General features: G+C 40.9%; 1 protein-coding gene across 3 annotated transcripts in view; it reads left to right on the forward strand.

Moving 5' to 3' along the window:
* Positions 1 to 23,840, forward strand: part of dmd (dystrophin) — a 184,835-nt gene that overhangs the window by 106,902 nt on the left and 54,093 nt on the right. For 2 of the 3 annotated variants that reach the window (XM_062445522.1, XM_062445523.1), the window contains exons 47-61: positions 146 to 295; positions 442 to 540; positions 1,082 to 1,181; positions 1,711 to 1,880; positions 2,211 to 2,328; positions 3,268 to 3,479; positions 3,602 to 3,756; positions 4,820 to 5,009; positions 9,649 to 9,821; positions 10,064 to 10,220; positions 13,603 to 13,714; positions 15,371 to 15,639; positions 16,643 to 16,789; positions 18,853 to 18,915; positions 22,238 to 22,301. In XM_062445522.1, coding sequence (XP_062301506.1) covers positions 146 to 295; positions 442 to 540; positions 1,082 to 1,181; positions 1,711 to 1,880; positions 2,211 to 2,328; positions 3,268 to 3,479; positions 3,602 to 3,756; positions 4,820 to 5,009; positions 9,649 to 9,821; positions 10,064 to 10,220; positions 13,603 to 13,714; positions 15,371 to 15,639; positions 16,643 to 16,789; positions 18,853 to 18,915; positions 22,238 to 22,301 — 2,179 coding nt within the window. The remainder of the gene's footprint in view (positions 1 to 145; positions 296 to 441; positions 541 to 1,081; positions 1,182 to 1,710; positions 1,881 to 2,210; positions 2,329 to 3,267; positions 3,480 to 3,601; positions 3,757 to 4,819; positions 5,010 to 9,648; positions 9,822 to 10,063; positions 10,221 to 13,602; positions 13,715 to 15,370; positions 15,640 to 16,642; positions 16,790 to 18,852; positions 18,916 to 22,237; positions 22,302 to 23,840) is intronic. The other variant, XM_062445524.1, reaches the window with a different exon arrangement.

A 23,840-nucleotide genomic window follows, 5' to 3' on the forward strand; every position in this document is an offset into this window, starting at 1 on the left:
CAGTTAGTTTATCTTAGCATAAAAAGAGAGAAAGCATGGATGAAAACAGCTTGTCTCTCCAAAGGTAACAAAGTGTGCCCAGCAGCACCTCTGAAGCTCCGTAATGAACATGCAGTGGTCTGAAAGGCACACCGTCTTTGTTTAGGTGTCCAAGGCTCTGCCTGAGCGCCAGCTGGAGATCGAGGGTCTGCTGAAGGAGCTGGAGAAGCTTCAGGGTCAGCTGGACGACCTGTCAGCCTGGGCATCCAACACCAGAGGCACGCTAGAGCACAGCCAAGAGGAGCCAGCCCCCAGGGTAGCGCACACGCACACACACACGCACACACACACACGTGAAAATGATTGCCTGATATCACATAAACTGCCTGATTTTGAAATACTGAATACATCTTTCATACAGTACATCCTACATTAGAGTTATCTCTCTGTGTGCTGTGGCAGCTCATCGAGGAAGTGCAAGTCAAGCAGCCAGAAGTGGAGTTTGTCTTGGAACGAGCCAATCAGCTGTACAAGGAGACTCCTGCCAGCCAACCAGATAAGGTGAGGAAATCAAACACTGTCAGTATTTTGTCTGTCAGTGCTTGTGTCTTAAATGTTTGGCAACTGCAGTCAACTAAATGTTGTGGAGAAATCTTACACACTGTTCTTTTACATGCACGCGCGCACGCACGCACGCGCGCACGGACATACACACACACACACAAACACTGAATGAGATAAAAATGAATATGTTTCTCAATTACTGAAACGTTGACTTTTTGATGTTGAAAAGTGATGACGAAAGAGACGTTTTCAGTGTTATATGTGCTCGCCTTCTGTATTCCTCTGGGGAATAATATAAATATAACATTTTTTTCCTTTCATCTCACCACCAGCTCTGCTTCAAACATTTCATCAAATCCATATTATGTGTTTCATTAGTGTATGTCAGAGAACATTACATCTTTTGAAGATCAAAGACATGCAACCAAAAGTTCTACTTAACTTTCTGCACCTAAACTTTCTGTATTAAAATAAATGCATTTGTGCTAACCTGTTTTGTGTGTGTGTGTGCGCGCGTGTGTGTGTGTGTGTGCGACAGGTGAAGTACGTCAAGCTGAGAGAAGACTGGACTGTGATTCTGGAGCTGGTGCGGCAGCATAAGGAGAGGATGGCTGCTCTGCTCGTGGCCAGAAAAGCCAGTAAGACTCTTTTCTTCACTGGATGTGTCAGTCACTTTGAACGCTCTGATTACAAGAAATCATGCAACCAAAAATTGTTTCAACGTTCATTTCAGTATGTGAGCATAGAACATGTGAATATATCCTTTAATCAGAAAATTACATTAGAGTAATAAAGTTTGATTTGGAGGGCTTCAAAGATGTCTTATGCTTGCAGTAAAATTGTTGATAACATTATATTAGAATGTGTTTTATACCGCCATTGATTGTTGACTCCTCACTCCACTTAACCAGCTGGTAGCAGCTGCAGGTGACTAACAACTGGCTATTGTCTAGGCTAAAAACAAGTCTGTTGCCTATATTTTGGTCTTTGTTGTGACTGACATCCACACAGAAGTTTGGTCTCATCTGAACCAAAGCATCTGTAGATTAACTCCATACCTGATATGTTACAATCCACTACACAGGATATAAGTTAGCTTGAAGATATGCAAAGAAAAGTATTTTTGGACTCAAGTTAATGTTATGTGTGTTTATGTTTGTGTCCCAGATGAAACTCTGACAGGAAGTTCCCAGCCTGAATCTGCAGCACTGGCTCAGTTCAACAAGTCCTGGGCTGAGCTCACTGATTGGCTGACCATGCTGGATAACATGGTGCAGAACAAGCGCGTGGTGGTGGCTGACCTGGACGACATCAACGACAACATCGGCCAGCTCAAGGTCACAACCTCACATGTCTCAGTCGAATGGCGCAGCACACACTGGGAACCACTGTGGTTTAACGGGACACATGAAAGTGGGACTGGGAACATACTGGTGTACTGAATGTTGGACAATGAATATATCATGTCTGTGCACATATTTAGAATAAGGAATCTGATCAATTACAACAGCAACCAACATTTCCTGTGCACTATATCATTTAAAGTTTAAAAACTGCATAAAAACAAGTATGCAGTGATGTTTGACTTTCATTTATTCTACAGCTAAATTGCACTAATGAATGTGTTCATTAACCATAAAAATCACAAATATTGTTTATGTGTTCAGGTGTCTCTGCAGGAGCTGGACCAGCGTCGCCCCCTCCTGGAGAGACAGGTCACAGCAGCTCAGAACCTGAAGAACAAAACCAGTAACCAGGAGACCCGCAACGCCATCACCGAGCGCAGTATGTCTCACGCACACACACACACACACACACACACACACACACACACACACACACACACACACACACACACACACACCTCTTCAGATATGAATAAACATTAGAGTAATGATGCAAATCTATCTAAATGTAATTGGTGATTCATATGACGAAACAAGACATCAGTCCCTTATCTGCACATGATTTACATGTGACACAGCCAGTTTATGCAGGATAGGGACACCTGGCCTAGTAAAAGGAGGGCTTGATATAGCAGAATATGCATACACCAGACTCAGTTAAGAGTTGAACATAGAGAGAAGATCCTCTGCAGTTGCAGGCTTTCATAACAGGTGTTCACCTGCATGAGGCCCACAGAGGGACATTTACTAAACCTACCATTTTTCAATCTAGCTTGGTATTTATTAAGAGTGCAGATACCACTGAGCCATAAAATGCTGCTTAATCAGCAATTTCCTCTGTAACAGTTTATATAAATTTCCATTTCCTCCTCCCATATTTTGTGCTTTTAAACAGGAAGCCTTAAAGAATGTGTCTGCTTATATTCTACATTGATCTTATTGTCAACAAATCGTTATCCAAAAGCCTTAAAAACACATCAATGAGTCACACTGCTGCATGTCCCTTCATTACTATGAATATGCACATTGCATTTTGCACACCCACCATCCTGCTGCAAGAAACACTCACAAAATCACCAAATGTAGATTATTCCACCATTGAATATAGTCCCAGACAAATGCTTTATTTCCTCCTATTTGAGAAATATATTTGCTAAAAACTATGGTGACCAGTTGCTGTCTAATTTTATAAATTATACGTATATATTTGTGAGATTGTTTTTAAAGACTACCATCTTCAGAGGAGCCCATGAGCATATCAAGATGTTGTATTTTAAAATGTCAATGTTTGAGGCTTTCTTTCTTTCTGTCATCACAGTTGACAGACTTCAGACTCACTGGGAGGACTCTCAGACCAAACTCTCAGATAGGACAAAGCAGCTCCACAACATGCTGCAGGACTCTACCGACTGGCTGGACCGTAAGAATAGAGTGGATCATCTCATCAAGCGGGCCAGTGACAGGCTGGAGTCCTGGCAGGAGATCACATACACTGTGGATGCTCTGAAGAAACAAAACGCCGAGCTGAAGGTGGGCTCGACATCCACTCATCCACTGACTCACAGCTATCCCAGTACTCATATTGGGGATAACTCAAAAGTCATTTTAAAAATTGGTTTCAGTTTGTAAATGACCTCTCCCTCCCTCTCCAGCTCTTTGTGAAGGATCTGCAGCAGTGGCAGGGTCAAGTGGATGAAACCAACGCACTGGCTGACAAACTGTTGACACTGTACGCCAACGACGACACGCACAGGGTCACCAAGGTCAATGACAACATGGTGACCACCTGGACACACATCAACAAGCGGTACAGACACCAACACACCATACATAAACACCATGCTACACGTTTTTATTTATTTATTTATTTATTACTAAATAAAAAAGCAACCACTGTGATGTGACTCCATTATATTCCTTAAGTAAATGGCACCTTTGATACTCTTGATCATTCTTAATATATTGTAAATGTGGCAGACTCCATGTATAAGTGTGTAAGTCAAACTGCCTTACTGTACTTAATGATTATGCTAATGATAAACTTGACTGATAGATCACATTTTAAAATAGTGTTCCAAAGTGCTGAAAGAGTAACCAATTTGCCACTATGTTGACCAAAACCAGTTACTGGGACTTGAACAAGAGCCTCGTGTCAGTATTAGTGGTTCATTAGTTACATCAGCTATTTCAGAGGAACCTACTGTCCAGTAAGAGCAGAGTATGTAGATGTTGTGTCTTCTTCTTAGTTTCTGTATGTGAATACACTGTTACTCTTTAACAGATTGCCCCAAATGTTCTGTCCTTGACACACTTGTATTCTCTTTTGACAGAAACCATTTTAATGCACATTGAACTCGTACTCATTGTTATGCAGATGATACTGTTTTGTATTGCTGTGGATCTTCTCTCCCAGATGCCAGCCACAACAGACAAACCTAAATGAATGTTATTTTACACATAAACATAACATCAATTTAGACACAATGTGTTACTTGTTATAAATGTCTATGTATTTAGTTTGAATGTCTTTCCCTTAAAGGCAACATGTTAAAACCATTTTAAGAAACTGAAACTAAGGTTAGCTTTTTGTTTTAGACACAAGTGGTGTTTCTCTCTTCAAGCCAACTGAAGGCTAGTTGCTGCCACATTTTTTGAATATGGTGATTTTTTGTTGTGTATTGTTGGTTTCTAAGCACATTCAAAAAAACAGCTGCTATCGCAGCAAAAAAAAGGTTTCCAACCTCGGTGGCACTTACCCTAACCCTGGAATAAAAAAAAAAACATATCACCTCAACCTAGTATTGATATATTTATTTACTGTCCACGCATGAGCCAGTTTTCCTCGTTGATGTGTATCTGTGTCTCTCCAGTGTTTCGGACAGGGAGGCGGCTCTGGAAGCAGCTCTGAAGCTGCTGCAGCATTTCTACCTCGACCTGGAGAAGTTCCTCAACTGGCTGACTGAGGCTGAGACCACCTGCAACGTGTTAATAGATGCTACCAACAAGGAGAGACTGCAGGAGCAGCCTGAAGCAGCCAGGAACCTGCTGGCACAGTGGAAGGTAGGACACACACACACACACACACACACACACACACACACACACACACACACACACACACCTCCTCCTTAATCTGTTATATATTCCTGTTCCTCCAGACTGTGCACACACACTGAGGGATTATTAGGTCACACATTTTAAGATGGAACTGAATGACCTGGTTAATTTTTGTATTACAACATCAGTTTTCTTCGCAGTTCTCGCTCTTTGTCAAAATGTTTTCATTGCAAGATGTTCACAGACAAATGTTATAATAAAACAAGGCCAAACAGTTACATGAACATTATCAAGACCCACTGAATATACAGACTGAATCCGGTGCATGCTGCCGCTGCATTGTAACACAGCGATAATGTATTCTCTCAGTTGAAATCATTGACCTTCTGCTGGAGATTGATTTATTCAGAAGATTAATTATGAGTCCAAACAAATCATTTGGAAATCTGGTAAACCTTACATCCATCTTCACACACTGGATCCTTATAATGATCCCATGATTTCCCCATGGTATCCTAACAGAAGCAGAGCTGTTCAGTTCAGAAAAGTGAGAAGACAAAAAGAAAAGGTGTAGGGGTGCAGTGATGAGGGGTTTAAATCTCTTCCTGGAGCTATTTCAATGCAAATGATAAGAGACAAAACACAGGTTCAGCTGAGGCTAGCTTTCGCTGTCTGAATCAGACAAATCAAAACGACTCACCTGCTTGTTTCTGCTGACCTGTTTGGAGAGCCTATTTTTAATATACTGGTTTTACATACTGTTTTTTTAAGAGCTGTATAGGGGAATATTTACCAAGCCTGCCATAAGTTACTGTGAGGGGAGCACCATTTTACCACAGCCACAGCAATTCTTTTAAACAAGCGTTGTATTTATTAATACTACAGATGTAGCTCCATAAAGTACAGCCAAATGAGATGATGGTGATATGGAATGCAAAAGGAAGTGTTTTCTGTATTAGACTATGAGTTAGATAACTGGATGTTTATGGTGACACTTTTAAGATCCTATGACAAGATTTTAACTTGACGTTGATTTAATATCATTTAGTGGATCAGGGCAATTGATTCTTTGGAGCAAACAAAAAAAAACAAGAGGAAGAACTGACAAACACATAAAGGAACAGCATCACCTACAGAAAGTCAAAACGTGTTTGATTGACAGGTAACCGCCAGGAAGTGCAAAAACCCTCGGGTAGTGATCACTCAGTATCAGAGCCAGGGAACAAACTAATAAGAAAACAAAAAGCTTGTTGATTAAAACATTTGAGACATTTCCAGTTTTTGACCCAGAGTTGAAGACACACTTCCTAGACTCGCCGCCCTGCCTGGTATGACAGGAATGCTGACATGGCAGCATGGAGGGATTTCATTGGTCGGTCGATGCCTTGCCGACAAATACAAAATCCCCCCCACTGCATTGTGGGTGTTGAAGGGAAAGCTCTGTTCTGCGAGAGAACATATTTTGACCCCTCGGCCCTCACCCTGCACCCACACACACACTTTCTGGTGCACTGAGGCACACACACATTCACACACACACTCACACACACACTCACACACACACTCACACTCACACAACATACAGTCTGTAAAGGGAAGACACAGACACACATGCAGCATTTTGGAAATGAATTTTCACATATACACTGTTGCAAATTTATGCTTGTGCACACACACACACACACACACACACACACACACTCAGTACAACAGCAGCACTGTATGCGCTGCTGAGATAGTCTTCTGTGTCCAATTATAATGGCGGATGGCAACACAGCGTAGCATCCCGAGAGCACACACACACTCTCAGGCTACAATACTGCACGCAGATAAGGTTTAATTGGAAAATGAGCGCACTCATCGTTTTATGCACCCTTTCAAGTTCTCCCTGCCTCCTCCCTCCTCCTCCTCCTCCTCTATCTCTTCTTTTTTCTCACTCCCTCTGTCTTTCTGACTCGCTCTGACTCACACTCTCCAACCCTTTCTCCCTTTTTTTTTTTATGTACAACTCTCCGTCCATCTCCCTCCCTTTCCTCCTCATCGCCAAATCTCTCGCTTTGTCACACACATTCACACACTCACACACACACACACACGCATTTAAACAGAGGGCATACTCATGCCATCACACTGGGAGCTAATCTTGAGGGACTAGAAGAAGCAGAAGATGATGCTTCCTCCTCTTCTTCTTCTTGACATCTGTTTTTTGGATTAAAAGTAAAGTAAAGTTTTGAAGATGCTGCGCAGGAAAGTCTACCATGTTCAGGTTGGAAAAGAAAATCAAGCATTGTTCTTTTATTATTGAGCATTTTGATAAATTGAGGCATGTCACACCCAGGAAAAAAATGATTTTGTGATATAAAAGTCAAGCTAATTATCAAGTATTACTGAACTTATTGAGCTGCTTACAAATGATTAGATTGCTGACTTTTAAACTACTAACACAAGATGGTTTGTCATCAGTTCAGCATGTTTGACATTATACTTATAGGACATTTTGGTATAAATCAAAAAGTTTTGTAAATCAAAAAGTTTAGTGAAGTAATTTTAATATCAACTAAAAGTCTAAAAGCAGACTCATCTGTTCCTCGTGAGGCAGTCGAGGTCAATTCAAGGACAAGTATGAAAGCATTTTCTCAAAAATTAGATACAAGACGTGAACAAGATGTGAAACTATCAAGCATCAAAGCTTAAGTTCAAATGAAGGTATGGGGCTGGGGAAAGTATTAGCAGCATGTAGTTCAGAGGCAGGATCAGAGAAGATACACATGTACACACAAATCACGCAGCAGCTGGATCACCGCTAAGACGCACCGAAAAACTTCAAGAAACTCTCTATTCGGTCTAATACTGCGCTGCACCTTCATCGTCTTCATCCCCCTTTCTATTTGTTCTCTTCTCGTCTGCGTCCTCTTCTTCTTTGGTGCAACGACCCATTCTCCCCTCAGGTATCATTAAAATTTCATGTGATCTAATTTATCTTCAAACTTCCAGCAAGTGGAAAGATTCTTTTAAAGGATGTTTTCTTCTTTAAGGACATTTTTGAGAATGTTCAGACAGGATCATAACGTTCAGATGCATTATAATGGAAAAAAAAGTAGACGGTCGCATTATGGATGCTGATAGATGGAAATCTGGGATGACAGGAGCAGTTAAGGCACAGAGTTCCTAAAAGCAAACATGCCTGTGCTTCTCTATATCAATGCAGAAATAAAGAGATCCAATAAAGCGACAGCTGCTGTATATATGTAACATGGTTGACTGAGGAACAACAGATGCAGTTGTACTTGTTAATGCTGTTAAAGTCACAGTGCATGGATTCTGTACTGTGACATATGAACCAGTGAAAGGTAATATGTGGGTGGTGCACAGTTACAAGAGTCTTAAATCAAAGCCTTCACACTTGAATTGAGCACTTAAAACTGGGTGTGGTTGATCAAATACAGTCAGTAAGATACATAGCTGTAGAGGACTGTTGGCCAACACACACTTCCATCACCTGTGTGGTCGTGATGAATAACGACCTCAGCCTTTTAAAAAATTACAAGTGTGAAGCTGGAGCCAGGAGATGCTTAACTTAGTAACATCAGTATAAAGTTTGAGTACACATTAAACAATATATAACATGTTCATTAATGAGCTTTAGCAGTGCTAGTAGGCAGATTTGGTTTAACCTTTGTACAGAGCCAGGTTAGCTGTTTCTAGTGTTTATGCTAAGCTGCATATTTATGTCTGCATTTAGTCCTCTCATTTAACTCATTGAGAAAAACATATTTCCCAAAATGCTGAACTATTCCTTTAAGTCATGTTGACATGTATATTGAATATTTGGTTGTCTGTTACTTTGCACTTTGTAACTTTGTTTTTTCAATAACATAGTTAATCATTTGACAGATGTATCAGTTCATCATCACGTTTGATCATTTGCAGAAATATATTAAGATTACATTACATTACATTAAGTCCTCCATTCAAAATAAGTAAGGTACAGTGTTGGTAGATGAATGACAAAGATAACATTTTGAAGTTAGCGCTCAAGTCAAATTAAAGCTCCACCAACATAAAGACACTGGCATTTACAGTAATGTGTTAACACATGCAGCAATAATTGATGTCACATTTCTTACTAGTGCATTTCTGAACTTGTGGTATTAAGCGCCATTTCTGAAAAGGAAGTGTTCACAGAAATGAAGCTTTTTAAGTTTTTAGTTTACACAGACTGCTTTTGTTAAGTATTTAGTTCTCTTCAGCTGTTTTATCACGAGTGTTAAACAGATTCAGTAATGGACTGTCAGAAGGAAAAATGTACGCAGGTGAGACCACCGTTGTGGAAGTTACCGACTGATTCCGTGCTGAATAACACATTTTGACATTTCAGTGCTGCAAAAGGTTCCATCCACAATGCATTAAGCTCTGCATTATAGCTCAATCCTGGTGGTTGCTGCTTTTAGAGAGTAAATCACTTTCTCAGATCCTGATCCCATTACTGAGCACTCTAGCCGAGCAGTGAAAAAAGTGAATTCCTGAAAGATGGCTGCTATTACCAAGATAATGAAGTGTGTGCTCCAACAGAATTTACTGCTCCTGCCTTTTTTTTCCCCCCACTGACTCTAACTGTGTGAGCGTGTGTGTGTGTTACCAGGACCTCCAGGCTGAGATTGACAGCCACACAGAGCTGTATCACTCCCTGGATGAGAATGGGCAGAGGATTCTGACGTCGCTGGGGGACTCGGAGGACGCCGCTCTCCTTCACAGACGTCTGGACAACATGAGCCAGCGATGGAGTGACCTGCGCAACAAGACCCTGAGCATGAGGTGAGGGGAGGCTGGGGTGATTGGAGGTCATAGAGTTCCAGGGATGTCATAGAAGTTTAGAAAATCAGTTAAAAATGTTCAGTTTCAGGTGCTTTCAGCTGTTACTCTCCATAGCAACCCTACACACCCACATCAAGACAGAACAAAAGAAAAGAGATGTTAAGAAATGTGTAGGTGTACAAAAAGCAAAAGAAGAATGTTCAAACCTGTGTGTGTGTGCGTGTGTGTGTGTATTTTTCAAGGGCTCACCTGGACTCTGAGATGGCTCCGTGGAAGAGGCTCCACATGTCTCTGCAGGAGCTGCTGAACTGGATAAGGCTTAAAAGTCAACAGCTGGAGAAGGAGCCGCCTGTAGGGGGCGACATCCCCGCCGTGCAGGCGCAGCTGGACACACACCGGGTAGGGGGAAACGCACACAGACACACACACATACGTGGGACACAAACAGACACACTGCTTGTCTCTGCAGCATTATTTTTTAAACATGCAGAGGTGTTTGTGAAGTTGGATTATGTGAATTCATTAGAAACTAGAAGTCATGTATAATCCTTTGCTGTAAGGGACTGTCTGAAAGTTATAAGGGGAGGAGGTCGGGTCGGTCTGGAAAAGAGGGAGGATTATGTATTTTTATTTTTTTTTCTCACTGAAGGGAGGTTAGTTAGACAGGAGGGTGTATTATCTTATTTTCATTCCAATATCTAAAATATGCAGAACCCATGTATTTCTTTACCAAAATACAACTATAAATCATAAAAGAACAATTACATGATGTCAGACAGCTGATCATATTAGGCTTCAGCATCTTCTCAGCTTTCTGTGTGTGTGTGTGTGTGTGTGTGTGTGTGTGTGTGTGTGTGTGTGTGTGTGTGTGTGTGTGTGTGTGTGTGTGTTTTGGTCTGGGATGACTGACGAAAATTGCAGGGTATTTTGCTCATCTCATGACAGTGGTAATAACAGTTTAGCAGGTGGTATTAGAGAGGTAGATAAATAAAAAAAGATTTTAAAGAAAAACATAAGATTCAACCTGCCTCCACACCCCAGTAATTGTCACACGGTCCCTAATAATCCTTTAAGTGTAGATCAAAGTCACAATTGAGAAAAACACATATAAACCTTCAGCTTAACAGCAGTGCAGTAAGCCATCAGTAACACAAGAATGTCTTTTTTGATACTTCCATTATAAAAAGCTTTGTGGTTTCATTGCAAAAGCAGCCACTGATGTTGGAGGTAGACTTCATGTTGCTCTGACTAACATTATGCAAATCAAAGGCTTTGAATAAATGGAAAGTGTAGTCCAACAGGTTCAATGAAAAACCCATTTTATACACCATTTTATGGGGGGAAAAAAAGAAAAAAGCGAGATGATTGGCTCTGCTGCTTGGTCATTTCATGTATAAAAATCACAGTCATTCTGCAGAATGGTGAGTTCTTGCAGATATGCATTACGAGAAGGCTTTTAGTCCCAGAGCTTCACAATAATGGAGATATGTTTTAGTATGAGGAGCCACTTGAGACTGACTGTGTTTGTGCATTCTTCAGCTTGTGTATTACACATAATACATGCAGACTATCCACCAACAACAACCTTTTATTATGATCATTTATCACTGCAGCTGTTTGTCTATTGCGGGGGATCTAGAATACTAACTCAAATGTATAGAATTTCAATAACTTCATTTCAAATGTCACAAACCTTGTTTTACACGTCAGATTTAACTTGATTTACTGAACTTGATGAGTTCACCTACTAACTAGCATTAACAGAGCGCACACACACACACACGCAAACACGCTACGCTATGGGTACAGTATATTACCTTTGGGGAAATGGGGAGAAATGAAACTGCATTGAACTTCAGAAGACAGACAAACTATGCAAACAAATTATTCAGGTGCAAAAAAATGTCACTGCAGGGTACAAAGGAGTGAGGTCTGCACACTGTTAAGCTCTTAATAAATCATTTTATTTAGTTTTTTTTGGCCTTGAACCTGGAAACAAAAGGTGTGGCTGCACAGAAGTATGTAGCAAGCATCTGTAGCACACTCTTAACTGATGGATTGTGAGGTGAATGTATGCATATCATAAGTGACTTCAGGCACAGAAACTGACGATAGCACACACAGGTGTGTACTCTCACTGGCAGTCACATACATAGAGCACACATACACACATACATAGAGCAGCACATTGACAAAAATAAATGTTTCTTTTTTTTTTTTAAATTAGTTAAAAGAAGGTTTTCTCATTTTAAGGAGATACCAGAGGAAAAGTCACACCATGCCACTGTCACCATATAAATAATATACATCCATCACCAGTCAGAGGTTTAGACACACCTTTCCATTCACTTGAATACAAATGTGTCCAAACACACAGGTGACAAATGAAATGAAAAACCAACATAAAGTGTCTCAGTAAGGTGTTGGCCTATTATCTGCTGCCAGAGCAGCTTCAGTGGGTGAGGGTATATATACACCACACATGCACTCGCCCACTTATGGAGAATAAGGTGAAAGATGACTCATCTGACCATATCACATATTCCACATCTCTGTAGACCAGTACGCGTGGATCGTACTAATGCACGAGCATCACAGTCATCAACCAAACATCCTCTCACTATTAACTGCTGTCTTTTCCCATAGATCTAAACGCAGATGTCACTTTAGTCACTGTTCCTATTGAAACAGCAGCCAGTTGAGCAGTGTTTGTGATTGAAGCTGCTGCCAACAACAATCAACCCTCTTTCAAAGTCACTTAGATTTTTTTCCTCTTGATAGAAAATCAGAATCAACAGGGCTTGCTCAGCATGTTTATACCTGCCACAGAGCATGATTGGCTGATGATTGCTTAATTGTACCATGCAGTGCACCTGTGTGGAAGCATCCACACACATTTATTATTCAGGTTTTTCCTTTAATCTGTGTCAGATGAGTGATAAACTAAAGGCAAATTGTTCTAATAAGAAATGTCCATATGTTGTTTGAAAAAGTCTGTCTTAAGATGCAACCTATCTTCTGCGTTTTTACTTTTTTCACTTCACTTTTGCTTTTGCTTCATTATTGTTTTGTGTGCCTGTGTGTAATTATGTGTGATTATAGTGTGTGGATTTGGTGCCAGGTTAGATTAGTGATTTTCCATGACTGCTGTGTGACTGTACCGGTGCTTCAGTGTTTGCTACCAGATCAGATGTTATTAGAGAAGAACCCTCCTGCCTCAACCTCCTGTCAGCATGAGTGACACGAGGGACAAGTCCATACGACATTAGGAATGACTCAGATGTACATTGAATTCAGCAGTTTTTCCACAACTTCATCAAACCATGTAAACCGTGTAAACCTGTCATTTTGGGTTTTTTTTCTTGCTGATGTCAGCTGTAATATTCTATCTGTAGGCATTGATCAACATACCAGGTTATAACGGGAGAAGCTTCTTTGTCTTTATAATAAATCATTATAATAAGATATTTAAATTGTTTGAATGATATAAGTTGATTCTGTGGAGTAATTCAGAAAGTTTTATTGTATAACAAGATAAGATGAATAAAGTTGTATGTTATGAAATAAATAATATGGTATGTAGTAATAATGAAAACAAAAATCATAACATAAAAATAGCTTCATTTAATGTGAAAAGCAAACAAGAAACAAATCTAACACAGAATACGAGCCATGAAAGCAGATACCATACTGTACTGTAACATCACGGCACCGCTTCACAAAGAAACGTACAATTAAAGCAGACGCGTGTGCTCGTGTGTGTGTGTGTGTGTCTTCACAGGGCTTCAGGAGGGACCTGAGAGCTAAAGAGCCCGTTGTGACCAAGGCACTAGACGACGTGGGAGTCTTCCTGTCTGAACTGCCCCGAGACGCACCATCACCTGAGCAGAGAGGTAACACACACACACACACACACACACACACACACACACACACATTCAAAATGACTCTTTGTGCATATAAACTCAGCTCCATTTTTCTTACAAGTGTTCAGACCATCCCCCTTCAGCACTTCAGACCGGCTTTGATGTTTTTCTTGCTGGCTGGATTAAGGATGTAAGCGATGTAAGCGGCATAAGCTGTTTTGTAGTGTTTTTATAGGTTAACATAACAAAGATACATTTTTCTATTTCCTTTACACCTTGTTCTTGCCATTTAAATGCACAAACTGGAATGTAAATACAGGAAATATCTCTTTAATTAATGACATTTTTCTGCCAGAGCGGCGCTGGGATCAGCCTTAACAGGAAAATATGAAGTGAACGGTACAGACCCTTCTCCTGCCTGGTTTTTTTAAAAGCTCCTTTTCCTCATACTCGTTGCTGAGTCACACAGTGAACTATGGACCCCAACGACAGCCTGGAAAGAACCCCCACGTTAAGGTTAACAAACATACGCAGACTCTCCCGCAGCACCTCATGCACCATGGCAGCAGCCTGGTTACCAGCCCCGTAGAAAACAGCTCAACTATAATTGTGGCCCATTAAACTGCCAACTCAAACACACTCGCAGAGCCCAGAGAGAGAGAGAGAAAGAAAGGTTGGACTCAAGCTGCTAATCACCGCCGCACCGAGGGAAACAAGCGCTTACTCTCTCTCTCCAAAGTCAGTGTGTCTTTGTGATTTTTAATTGGCAGCAGTTGGAGATGTTGAAAAAGCACATTTGACAAAGTGCTTTGTGATTGTATGACATTTTGCTGGGTTTAATATCAGCTGGCTTTCCTTAAAGACAACCTGTGTCTCCACAAATACCCTGAGTACTTTGACATATAAGTGAAACCGTCTCTCAGGAGCTCCGCTTCATTGTCACAGTGACTGCTTGTGCAGTCACTGTTCAGTATCCAACTTCCACAAGTGTGATGTAGAAACTTGAAGCCTGCAGGGCACAAACACTGAGAATGGACTTTACAGTGAAGTAAGAGACAAGTAAGTGTCCTGCAGCCATTAGATGTTTAATGAGGGAGAAGGAGTGGATGCCATGTAATGTTTAACGTGATCATTTCTTTGTGGAAAAACAGACACACATTATTGTTCCAAGCAGGGATCTTTAAGGTTTACTAGAGCTGATGGAGGATCATGTGTGGATTTGTATGTATTTATTTACATACAAAATACTTTTTCAAACAGCTTTTTACTGTGAAGGATGGGCTTCAATATCATCAAGTTTTGGTTGTTTTACATGATAAATTTGTGGATGTGTGTTTTTGTCTTTGCTGCTTTGAAGTGAGCAGGACTAAGCTGGAAACAAGTACTACCTTGCACAAATCAGACTTTAGTAACATTTGAATGTAAATGTGATGACAGTTGTTGGGTTCACAGCTTGTGGCTGGAAACAGCTTCCTGCTGTGGCCTGAAATGACACTGATGTGATGAGAGCTGTAAGACTGAACCAAAACAATGAGTTTAAACACACTACACAGTCATCCTATTATCCTTTGTTGGTTTGTCACTATAAGCAACATCTTTCACATTCAAGTAGTTTAATTATAAGATTTTTTTCTATATTAAGGAAATAGTTTTAAACATATTTATTCTCCTTCTAACCTTCAGATATCAGTCCAGAGGAGCGGGCACAGAACGTGGGGCGAGTCCTGCGCAAGGAAGCAGACGACGTGATTAACAAGTGGGACCGGCTCAACACCGACTCGGCCGACTGGCAGAGGAGGCTGGAGCTGGCTCTGAATCGGCTGATGGATCTCCAGGAGGCGGAGGACTTGCTGGACGGCCAGCTGAGGCAGGCGGAGATGGTGAAGGAGGCGTGGGAACCCGTGGGTGACCTGCTGATCGACTCGCTGCCAGAGCACATCGACAGAGTCAAGGTCAGACTGAGTGACCTACAGGTTGTCACGTACCAAATATATTGGCATTGTTTTACACAAGCTAAACGTAGGATTTTAGATACAAAAAATAACTAACTGATGCATTAAAATTAACGGAAAATAATCTGACATTATATAAAAGAGGTAACTACTTGCAAAATAGTTCACAATACACAAAAATGTAGGGTGTCAGCAAGCAGCAGAAAGTGGCAATAGGCCTAGAATTGAAGCTCCTCATCCCTAACATACTCTCAGATGGACTGATTGGCTGTAGGTCCCAGATTCAGCAGCCAATAGCATCAGAGAGGAGGAGGACCTAGTGCTAAAGCCAGCACACTATTAATACATTTTATATAACCGTTACACCTTCTCCAATAGGGGAGTGTATCTAAAACATATATTTGCTCCAGACCGCTTCACGTCTGCTCACAGAGAGCATGTAGCTGCACATTCCTCTCTTTTCTGAAGAGACACATAAAACATGAAAGAAGTATGTAGGATTTTTTTTATTTTTTTTATTCCCATTGGCATTTCTCTCCCTGCACCACATCAGAGCTTTAGTTTGCATGAAAGAACATCTCACTTTTCGTCTTTGGTGCCATAAAGTAATCCTTTTTCTTTTGCCATCAAGCAATCCAGAAGATTTCTTGCACAACCAAACTCAGTAAAAAAATGAAATTGGTGTAAATACAAGAATACAACTGCAGATGTTAGTGTTTATGTAGAAGGTGTAGAAGTGGTCACCCACCTCACATCTATCAACCATCAATGCTAAACAAGTAGCCACATTGGAGGCACTTCATGTTGCATTTATCCTACTTAAGCCTGTCAGCGTTTTCTATACATCAGCAAGCATTAAACAAGCAGAAATTATGGGCTTTACATGATGGATGCATCTGTTTCTCTCTGTTAGAACAGATGAGGTGTGAAACAAGACGGAACCGAGGGCTACTAACAACCTGTCTGTGTTTCCCATCTGTGTGTGTGTGCGTGTGTGTTGCAGGAGTTCCAGGACGAAATTGCTCCAATTGAGGATGACGTCATACACATGAACCAGCTGGCGTCCACTTTCGGTCCACCCGACATCCAGCTGTCGCCTAGCAACCTGGAACGCATCGAAGATCTGAACACGCGCTGGAGACTGCTGCAGGTACACTGTCATGCACACAAACACACACACACATGCTTATTCAGGTATGGAAACACTGATAATCCTCTTCAGATGTATACATTAAAAATACTGTGCATATCTGCATTGTGTCAACAATGATGCACATAAGCAGGGTAGGGGGCTGCACATACCTCAGAGTCAAATATCTCAATGTAACATCTGGTTTCACGTCCTAAGAACATGTGCAACTTTCTGACACTGTCAAGACTCTTCAACCAGGTCACCAATTACAGATAGTCATCATGAGCAACGTGCTTGTGATTCTATCATTATTTTCTTATTTTTTCAGCAACATACACGGATTACAACTTCTTAATCTACAGCCTCTCAGATGCTGTTTTACACATCTGAAAATCTAGATTATTTTATTGCAAATGTGCCAAATTTGGTGTAAAAGTGATTTCTAGATTTGCAACTATTTAAATGTTATTTGCTAAACTAGTGTAAATGCTGTACATTCAACACTCTGAGTTAATATTCAGTATTTTAAATATTAAGTATCAAAATAAAGTGAGTGTATTATAGTGAATATACAGCTTTTAGCATGTGTTTATACTCTACGAAGCAACATTTCAAACATAATGTCGACAGGAGTGTGTGTGTGTGTGTGCACCTGTGAGCGTGTCTGTATCTAAGAAGAACACAAAGCACACACACAACTGGTGTGTGTCTGTGTGTACACCATGTGTTGGTGATCAGAGGCAGCACAGGATGTGCCTCTATCAGTTTCAATAAACACAGTGTCAGCCATGCTGGAAGTCAGACAGTGATCGTTACCGGGGGTGACAGATAGAGCCAATCAGCTGCCAGTGAGACCAACTAATGCCAAGACGTCCCGGGCGGAGACGGGCACCACGGTGATACCACGGTGACGGGACCAGACGGACGGTCTCTCTGAAGTCAGCAGCTGACCAGATGTTTGCACACAAACACACATGCGCACACACTTTGTTTTGTTGTGAAGGTGAGAACATCAGTGTAGGTGATGTAGATAGACAGCAAGAGTCATGGAAACAAAAACTTACATTTCCATATGAGACCTGGGCCTGTGTTTATCAAACTTCTGTTACACTTAAGAAAGCTCTAAAGAGCCAGCTGAGGATTTAAAAAAGTTATTTAAAGTGTGATGAATAAGAAACATTTATCAAGTAACTCACTTCTACTTACAGTGGAGTCACATCATTAATCCCAATGATGCTCAGAGCAGGAACAGCCAATCAGACACAATGATTCATCCTACATCTGCTATATTATTCAATTGCAATTACCTTGTTAAATCAACAACAGTGTAAAACATGTATAATATAATACATTTTCTACCTTCAAATTGGACTTTGGTGCTAGCATGGTAGTGGTTAGTTCATCAGCTAAAGTACTCCACCTACTTTCCTGTGAGCGGTCACTACTTCAGCTACCACTTCCACTGGAGACTAATATTTCATAAAGGAGTTTCACTGCCACTTTCTGATGTGACCAGACCTTAAGAGACGTCTGGAGCTTTCTTAAATTGGACAGTCAAAAGAAATGATGAAAAGGTTTTATTGTAGTTTGAAGTAGGAGAAAAAGTGAAGAACTTTTAGCAGCTCGGTACTGCTCTCATTTTCAGTCGGAAGAGGAATATTTTTTCTATTTACACTTAAAAGCATGAGCTGATATGAAATAGTCCTTTTTAAAGAGAGAATTAAGTGTTTGATTTGGACAGAAAAGAGGCTTTAACTGCCAGTGTTTGAAAAGTCACTTTCCATTGCAGGTGGTTTATTGGGAGCGGCGTGTTTGCCCAAGAATTTTGGCATCATTTTTAATGGTAGGGTGAGGGGTAGACGTGTGTGTGTGTGTGTGTGTGTGTGTGGGGAGGGTAGGGGTGGGGTGGGGAGAGAAAGTGGTACCTGCACATTCAGGTCACTTTAGTCGGTTCACAGTGTTCTTTCATTCCTAAAAGCTTGAAGCTGATTGGTCGGCATGGGGACACAGTGCACTCTGAGTAATTGCGACAAATTCCTCCTCAACAATCCCACTCCTCTCGTTTGTACAATTCTAATTAGGTTACCGTGGATACGGGGAAAAACAACTCAGGCAGAAATGGATTGGGTGAGGTGGACTCGAAGGTAATTTCATCGTTTGGTTTCATGTCACATCGACGTAAAAAAACCAAAACTGGACCAGTCATCTCTGTCATATCTTCATCTGTTCATCTGTTCTTCATCACACACATACATACACACGCTCCCCTGACAATGTGTCATCAGTGGGCTTCTCATTGGGGTTGTGGATAAAAGGCTGGATGGTTAATCAGCCAATCTGTCCACTCAGACTGGATAATAACCAATCTCAGTCTCTCAGCTCCAAGACTCCTATCAAAGAAAAGTTGAGACGCCTTTAAGCTTCCAATGATTCACTTTTTTTATTTCCCGGAACAAAAATCTGTCGCTAATCAGCGTCTGCCAAAAGCTCCACATTCCGGCCAGAGCTGCATGTGTTGCCTGGGAACATTAGATCATTGAACATTGTGTCAGGAAGCATCAGTGATTGGAGACGCACAGCAGCTCCTCCGGGGACGTTGAGGGTGCAGCTAGCTGGCATGTGCCGGTACCCGACTGAATTCATGCCTGCAAGCATCAGCCGGCTTTCATGCGAGTTAGACACGAGATTGGAAAGGTTTCACGGAAGTAGAAGAATTTGAGGACATGTCAGTAAAGTATCCTAGCTTGAACTTAGGCTCAGTTATCCGAGCACAAGTTTAACAGTTTTACAAATTGCACAGTCTCACTATAAAGGTCCATATGTTCTTGAGCTTTTAATCAGGTATTCATCAGCAGATTGAGTTTGCCCAGTTTTTGGACTTGTAAATGTTCAAATCCCCACATTTTTGATTGATGATGATGGAAAGCTCCGTCTTGTTTGATCTGCACACAAACCCAGCTTTCTTTTTGAACTTTAAACTAGCTGTTTTCCCCCATGCTTCCAGTCTTGTTCTGGCTCTTCATTTATAGTTAATACACAGACATGAACGTGGTATCAATCTTTTTCTCTAACTCTCGAGAAGCAAGCGAATAAGAGTATTTTTTTTCCAAATGATGAACTATTTGTTAAAACTCAAAGGAAGCTGAACAAAATGGAGGAGTTATCATATCTTAATTTTAACCCATAAGGAAGCCAAATATTTCATTTCCATTAAAAATGTGCTTTGTGAAATATGGCCTAGTTTTCTCCCTGACCACCATTCATTTTTGAGTCTGTCAAATCTTAGCTGATCACTAAATTTATCATAAACGTTGACAGTGTGTGGGAGTTTATTTTTGTAACTTGGACTCATTATTTTTCAGCAGCAGTCTTGTCCTCTGCTTGACCTCCATATGTGTTTTGAGTCTGTATTTGTATTTAGAACAGGTGAACCCTCCGTACCCCGAAACACCCAATTAAGTTGAAACATAAAAATGATGAAAGTTGGAGTTAGATCTTTTCCTGTCAGTCATGTAGTGATACCTGAGTTAACACATAGTACCTCATGTTGTAAAAGTGGTGCCAACACAAACACCCTGCAGAGTGGGTGTTCAGATTTGGAGCAATGACAAGAATTTGCCGTCCCGATTGAAATCTGTGAGCCAGAACACAAGTGTGTGTGTGTGTGTGTGTGTGTGTGTGTGTGTGTGTGTGTGTGTGTGTGTGTGTGTGTGTGTGTGTGTGTGTGTGTGTGTGTGTGTGTGTGTGTGTGTGTGTGTGTGTGTGTGTGTGTGTGTGTGTGTATCCTGCTGGGCCCAGCCCCACCTCTCTGTGTGTACCTACAGAGTTGTGCTGATTTAGCACAATTATCTCAACTCTATCTAGATAGACAGCTCATTTAGAGCTGAAGGAGACTCACAGGAGACCACATCCTCTCTAATTCCTCCACTACAAATTCAATTATCTCTTCCATGCCGGCAGAACTACTATGAGTCCTACATTCAGTGGAAAGAAATCACAAGCTCTGAAACGCCTTTTCTTAACAGAGATAGAGGTGGTTGAATTTGGGCTGCAGCCGACCGGCAGCAGTTTGAAATAAAATGAAGCAGACAACCCAAAACACTAGTCAAATGTGCCAAGTCTGCAACACAATACCACTCCCTAGTCTCCCACTATCAAAAACTAACACAAAAACCCAGTTCAAGATCATTGAAACTGAACTCAACATTAACATATTGTTGTGTTATCAACAACACTTTTGTGTTTTTGTGTTGACAAATCTTAAAGGTAGCATTAAAAGAAAACCCGAACACAGTCACAGTGAGAACAATACTTCCGGGCGTGTCTTCCAGTCAGCCAATCACAGAGCTTTAAATACTGGATTTCAAATTCAGTTCATCCCTGCAAAGCTGTAATATCTATGTTTTATATTGAAAGAACATCATCAATCATCAATAACACAAATAACATAACAGCTCAGATAACTACACAATGCAAAAACAAAGATTCAAACATTTAAACTAAGTGGTTACAGCAGTAGCAGCGTCCATAGCAACCGCCATAGCAACGATAGAGAGCCTGAATAGCTTTGTAATAACTGACAAACTAATTATTATGCATTCGCTGAAGGAATATTATGAAAATAAAATGTTCATTACTCACTAGAAATTTTATCTTCAAATATTCCATTTTCCACTGAGAATAAAAAGAATGTCAGCTCCTTTTTTTATTGTTTTTTTTGTTTGTTTGATTTCCCTTTGTACAAGTATTGTAGGGTATTGAGAGAACAGTGGCTGTGGATGCGCTCCATTGAATGGGCTTGCTTTACAAGCCGGGTGAGGGGATTGTACAACTCAATCCATCACAATGAAACCTGTTTGATGCAGTTTCTTTCCATTGAATGCAGGATTCATAGTAATTCTCTGTGTCTCCTGCCCTCCTTTGTTCTCCCTCCATCTGTCCATCCTTGAGTCTTCTTACTGCATTCTTTGCAACAGTTCATCATGTGCCACAATCCACAGTGACACACCAAACACAAATCATGCACCAGTGTATCCCCCTCATCACATTATGAAGCCATTCATTACTTTGAGGAAGCATTTTGTTCCCATTGATATATTTCTTCTTTAATAAGAGGGATTTCCAGCCATAACTGAAAAACTGCAGAAACATTTATATTTTGTATTTTTAATATATAGATATTGTGTTTTCTCCTTGAATAACTTGTAGATGAGTGTGTTTTGGGGTATTTTGCAGGTTCTGTAGCTGTGATTTCTTTGGTTAAAATAATCCACCTATAAAGAGACAATGGAGGCAGCTGACCTGCCTGAAAACCCTTTTTTATCAACTTGAGTGCTTCTTGCTGCTACAATAGTCTTCAGCACATGACACTGCATTGAATATGGCTAGAAATCCTGGTCCCCCTTCCTCTCACTCTATCTATCCATCTATGTGAAATGCTTTTTTTTTTTCCATTTTCTGTGTCAGGTCTCCGTCACAGACCATCTGAAGCAGCTGACGGATGCTCACAGGGACTTTGGCCTCCTTCACGGTGAGTAAAACACACCCACTAATGTGCACCCTCACCTACCTGCATACATCAGACTATTGACAGCTGACAGGTTTCTCCAGCAGTGAGCAGTGTGTATGTGTATGTGTATGTGTGTGAGCGCAAGGGGGAGATGAGACGAAATGAGGCACCCACCTCATGACAGCAGCTCACTCAGTGGAGCTCAATAAGTGACGTGTCAGCATTAGAGGAAGAGCGACGCAGCACTCGACTGTCAGCAGGTCACTGAATGACTAAGTGATGAGAGGAGGGGAGTATATAAAGACTGTGACTCATTTGGCTCGTCATTGAACCCATGATGGTGTATTGATCTGTTGAACTGGTTTTTTTTCCGCTTTATTCTAAAATTACCCAAACACTTAACCCAATATGAGTCAGTCACATATGGATGAGAGCATATTGACTAAAGTCCTTCACTGATCGTTGTATTGATTGAGTCAGATGTAAACATGTCTGGGTGGTTTATCTTATTGCATAATCCAGATTATTGGTGCAAATATCAGTGTGTCTGACCTACTCCAGGCTGCACGGCTGTGAATGATCTATAAAGGACATACTGCTATCTATAAATGAATACATTTAGGATGTCTTCCCTGTGCCTGGATGCAAATAATACAGCTGACCGCACAGATAAAAGCCAGCAGGGGCAAACTGTTTCCAACTAGCCAGTCGAGGTTTAGGAAATGATGAACGGACCAGACGACTTTTTACGTGCTTTTTGATTTGATGCAATTCAGTGTAATTGTGAGGTTTGTCAGTGTCGTGTACGAACTACACAGCACACTGGAGTGTGACAGTGAGGAGCAGGGTGACAGCTGGCTCATGAACGGGTTGCACATTGGATCCATGCACGTTTGCTGTCTCAAAGTGGTATAACAGATTTTAGAGTAATGTTAGCAGCTCTGTTCTGCTCCGCATTAGATTTTGGAGCATTGGAGCAAATTTCATTCAGGTCTAAAGTTTGTGTTTGTGGATATGTAGCATTAGCCTCATGTAGTGTTCATTAAATGACATTATTACATTAACACTAACTATGCTAGCTAGAAAAACCTGAGCTAATATGCTAGCCACAGTAATTCAGCCAGCAAAAATGAGACGAGACGCCTGCGTTTGTCTGCCTCTGTCTGAAATCAAGGAGCCATTGTAATAAAACAATACTGATGTGCCACTGTCATCACTGTGAACTGCAAATGTACTGTGAATGAAAGCTTGACAGGTATAGCAACAACTCATGTTGACCTCTCACTAATCAGAGCTTAGTGAGAGGTCAATTGTTGGTCACAGTGAAACAATAATGTAACTAATAATTATAATATCATCATTATACATTGTTCCAGTGTAGTTTTCTGTCTGCATTGAACTACTTCCACTAACAACCAGTAAAAATGCATCTTCGACATTTAAAAGAAGAGACTCTCCCTAACTCTCTCCCTTTAACATTTAATACTCCAGAATGATTTATTGTATCTAAGAATGTCCACCTGGAGCCACTTCTCACACTGTCAGCTGCTTTTCCTCATC

Source organism: Scomber scombrus, chromosome 24 (assembly GCF_963691925.1).
Source record: "Scomber scombrus chromosome 24, fScoSco1.1, whole genome shotgun sequence".
Lineage (NCBI taxonomy): Eukaryota > Metazoa > Chordata > Actinopteri > Scombriformes > Scombridae > Scomber > Scomber scombrus.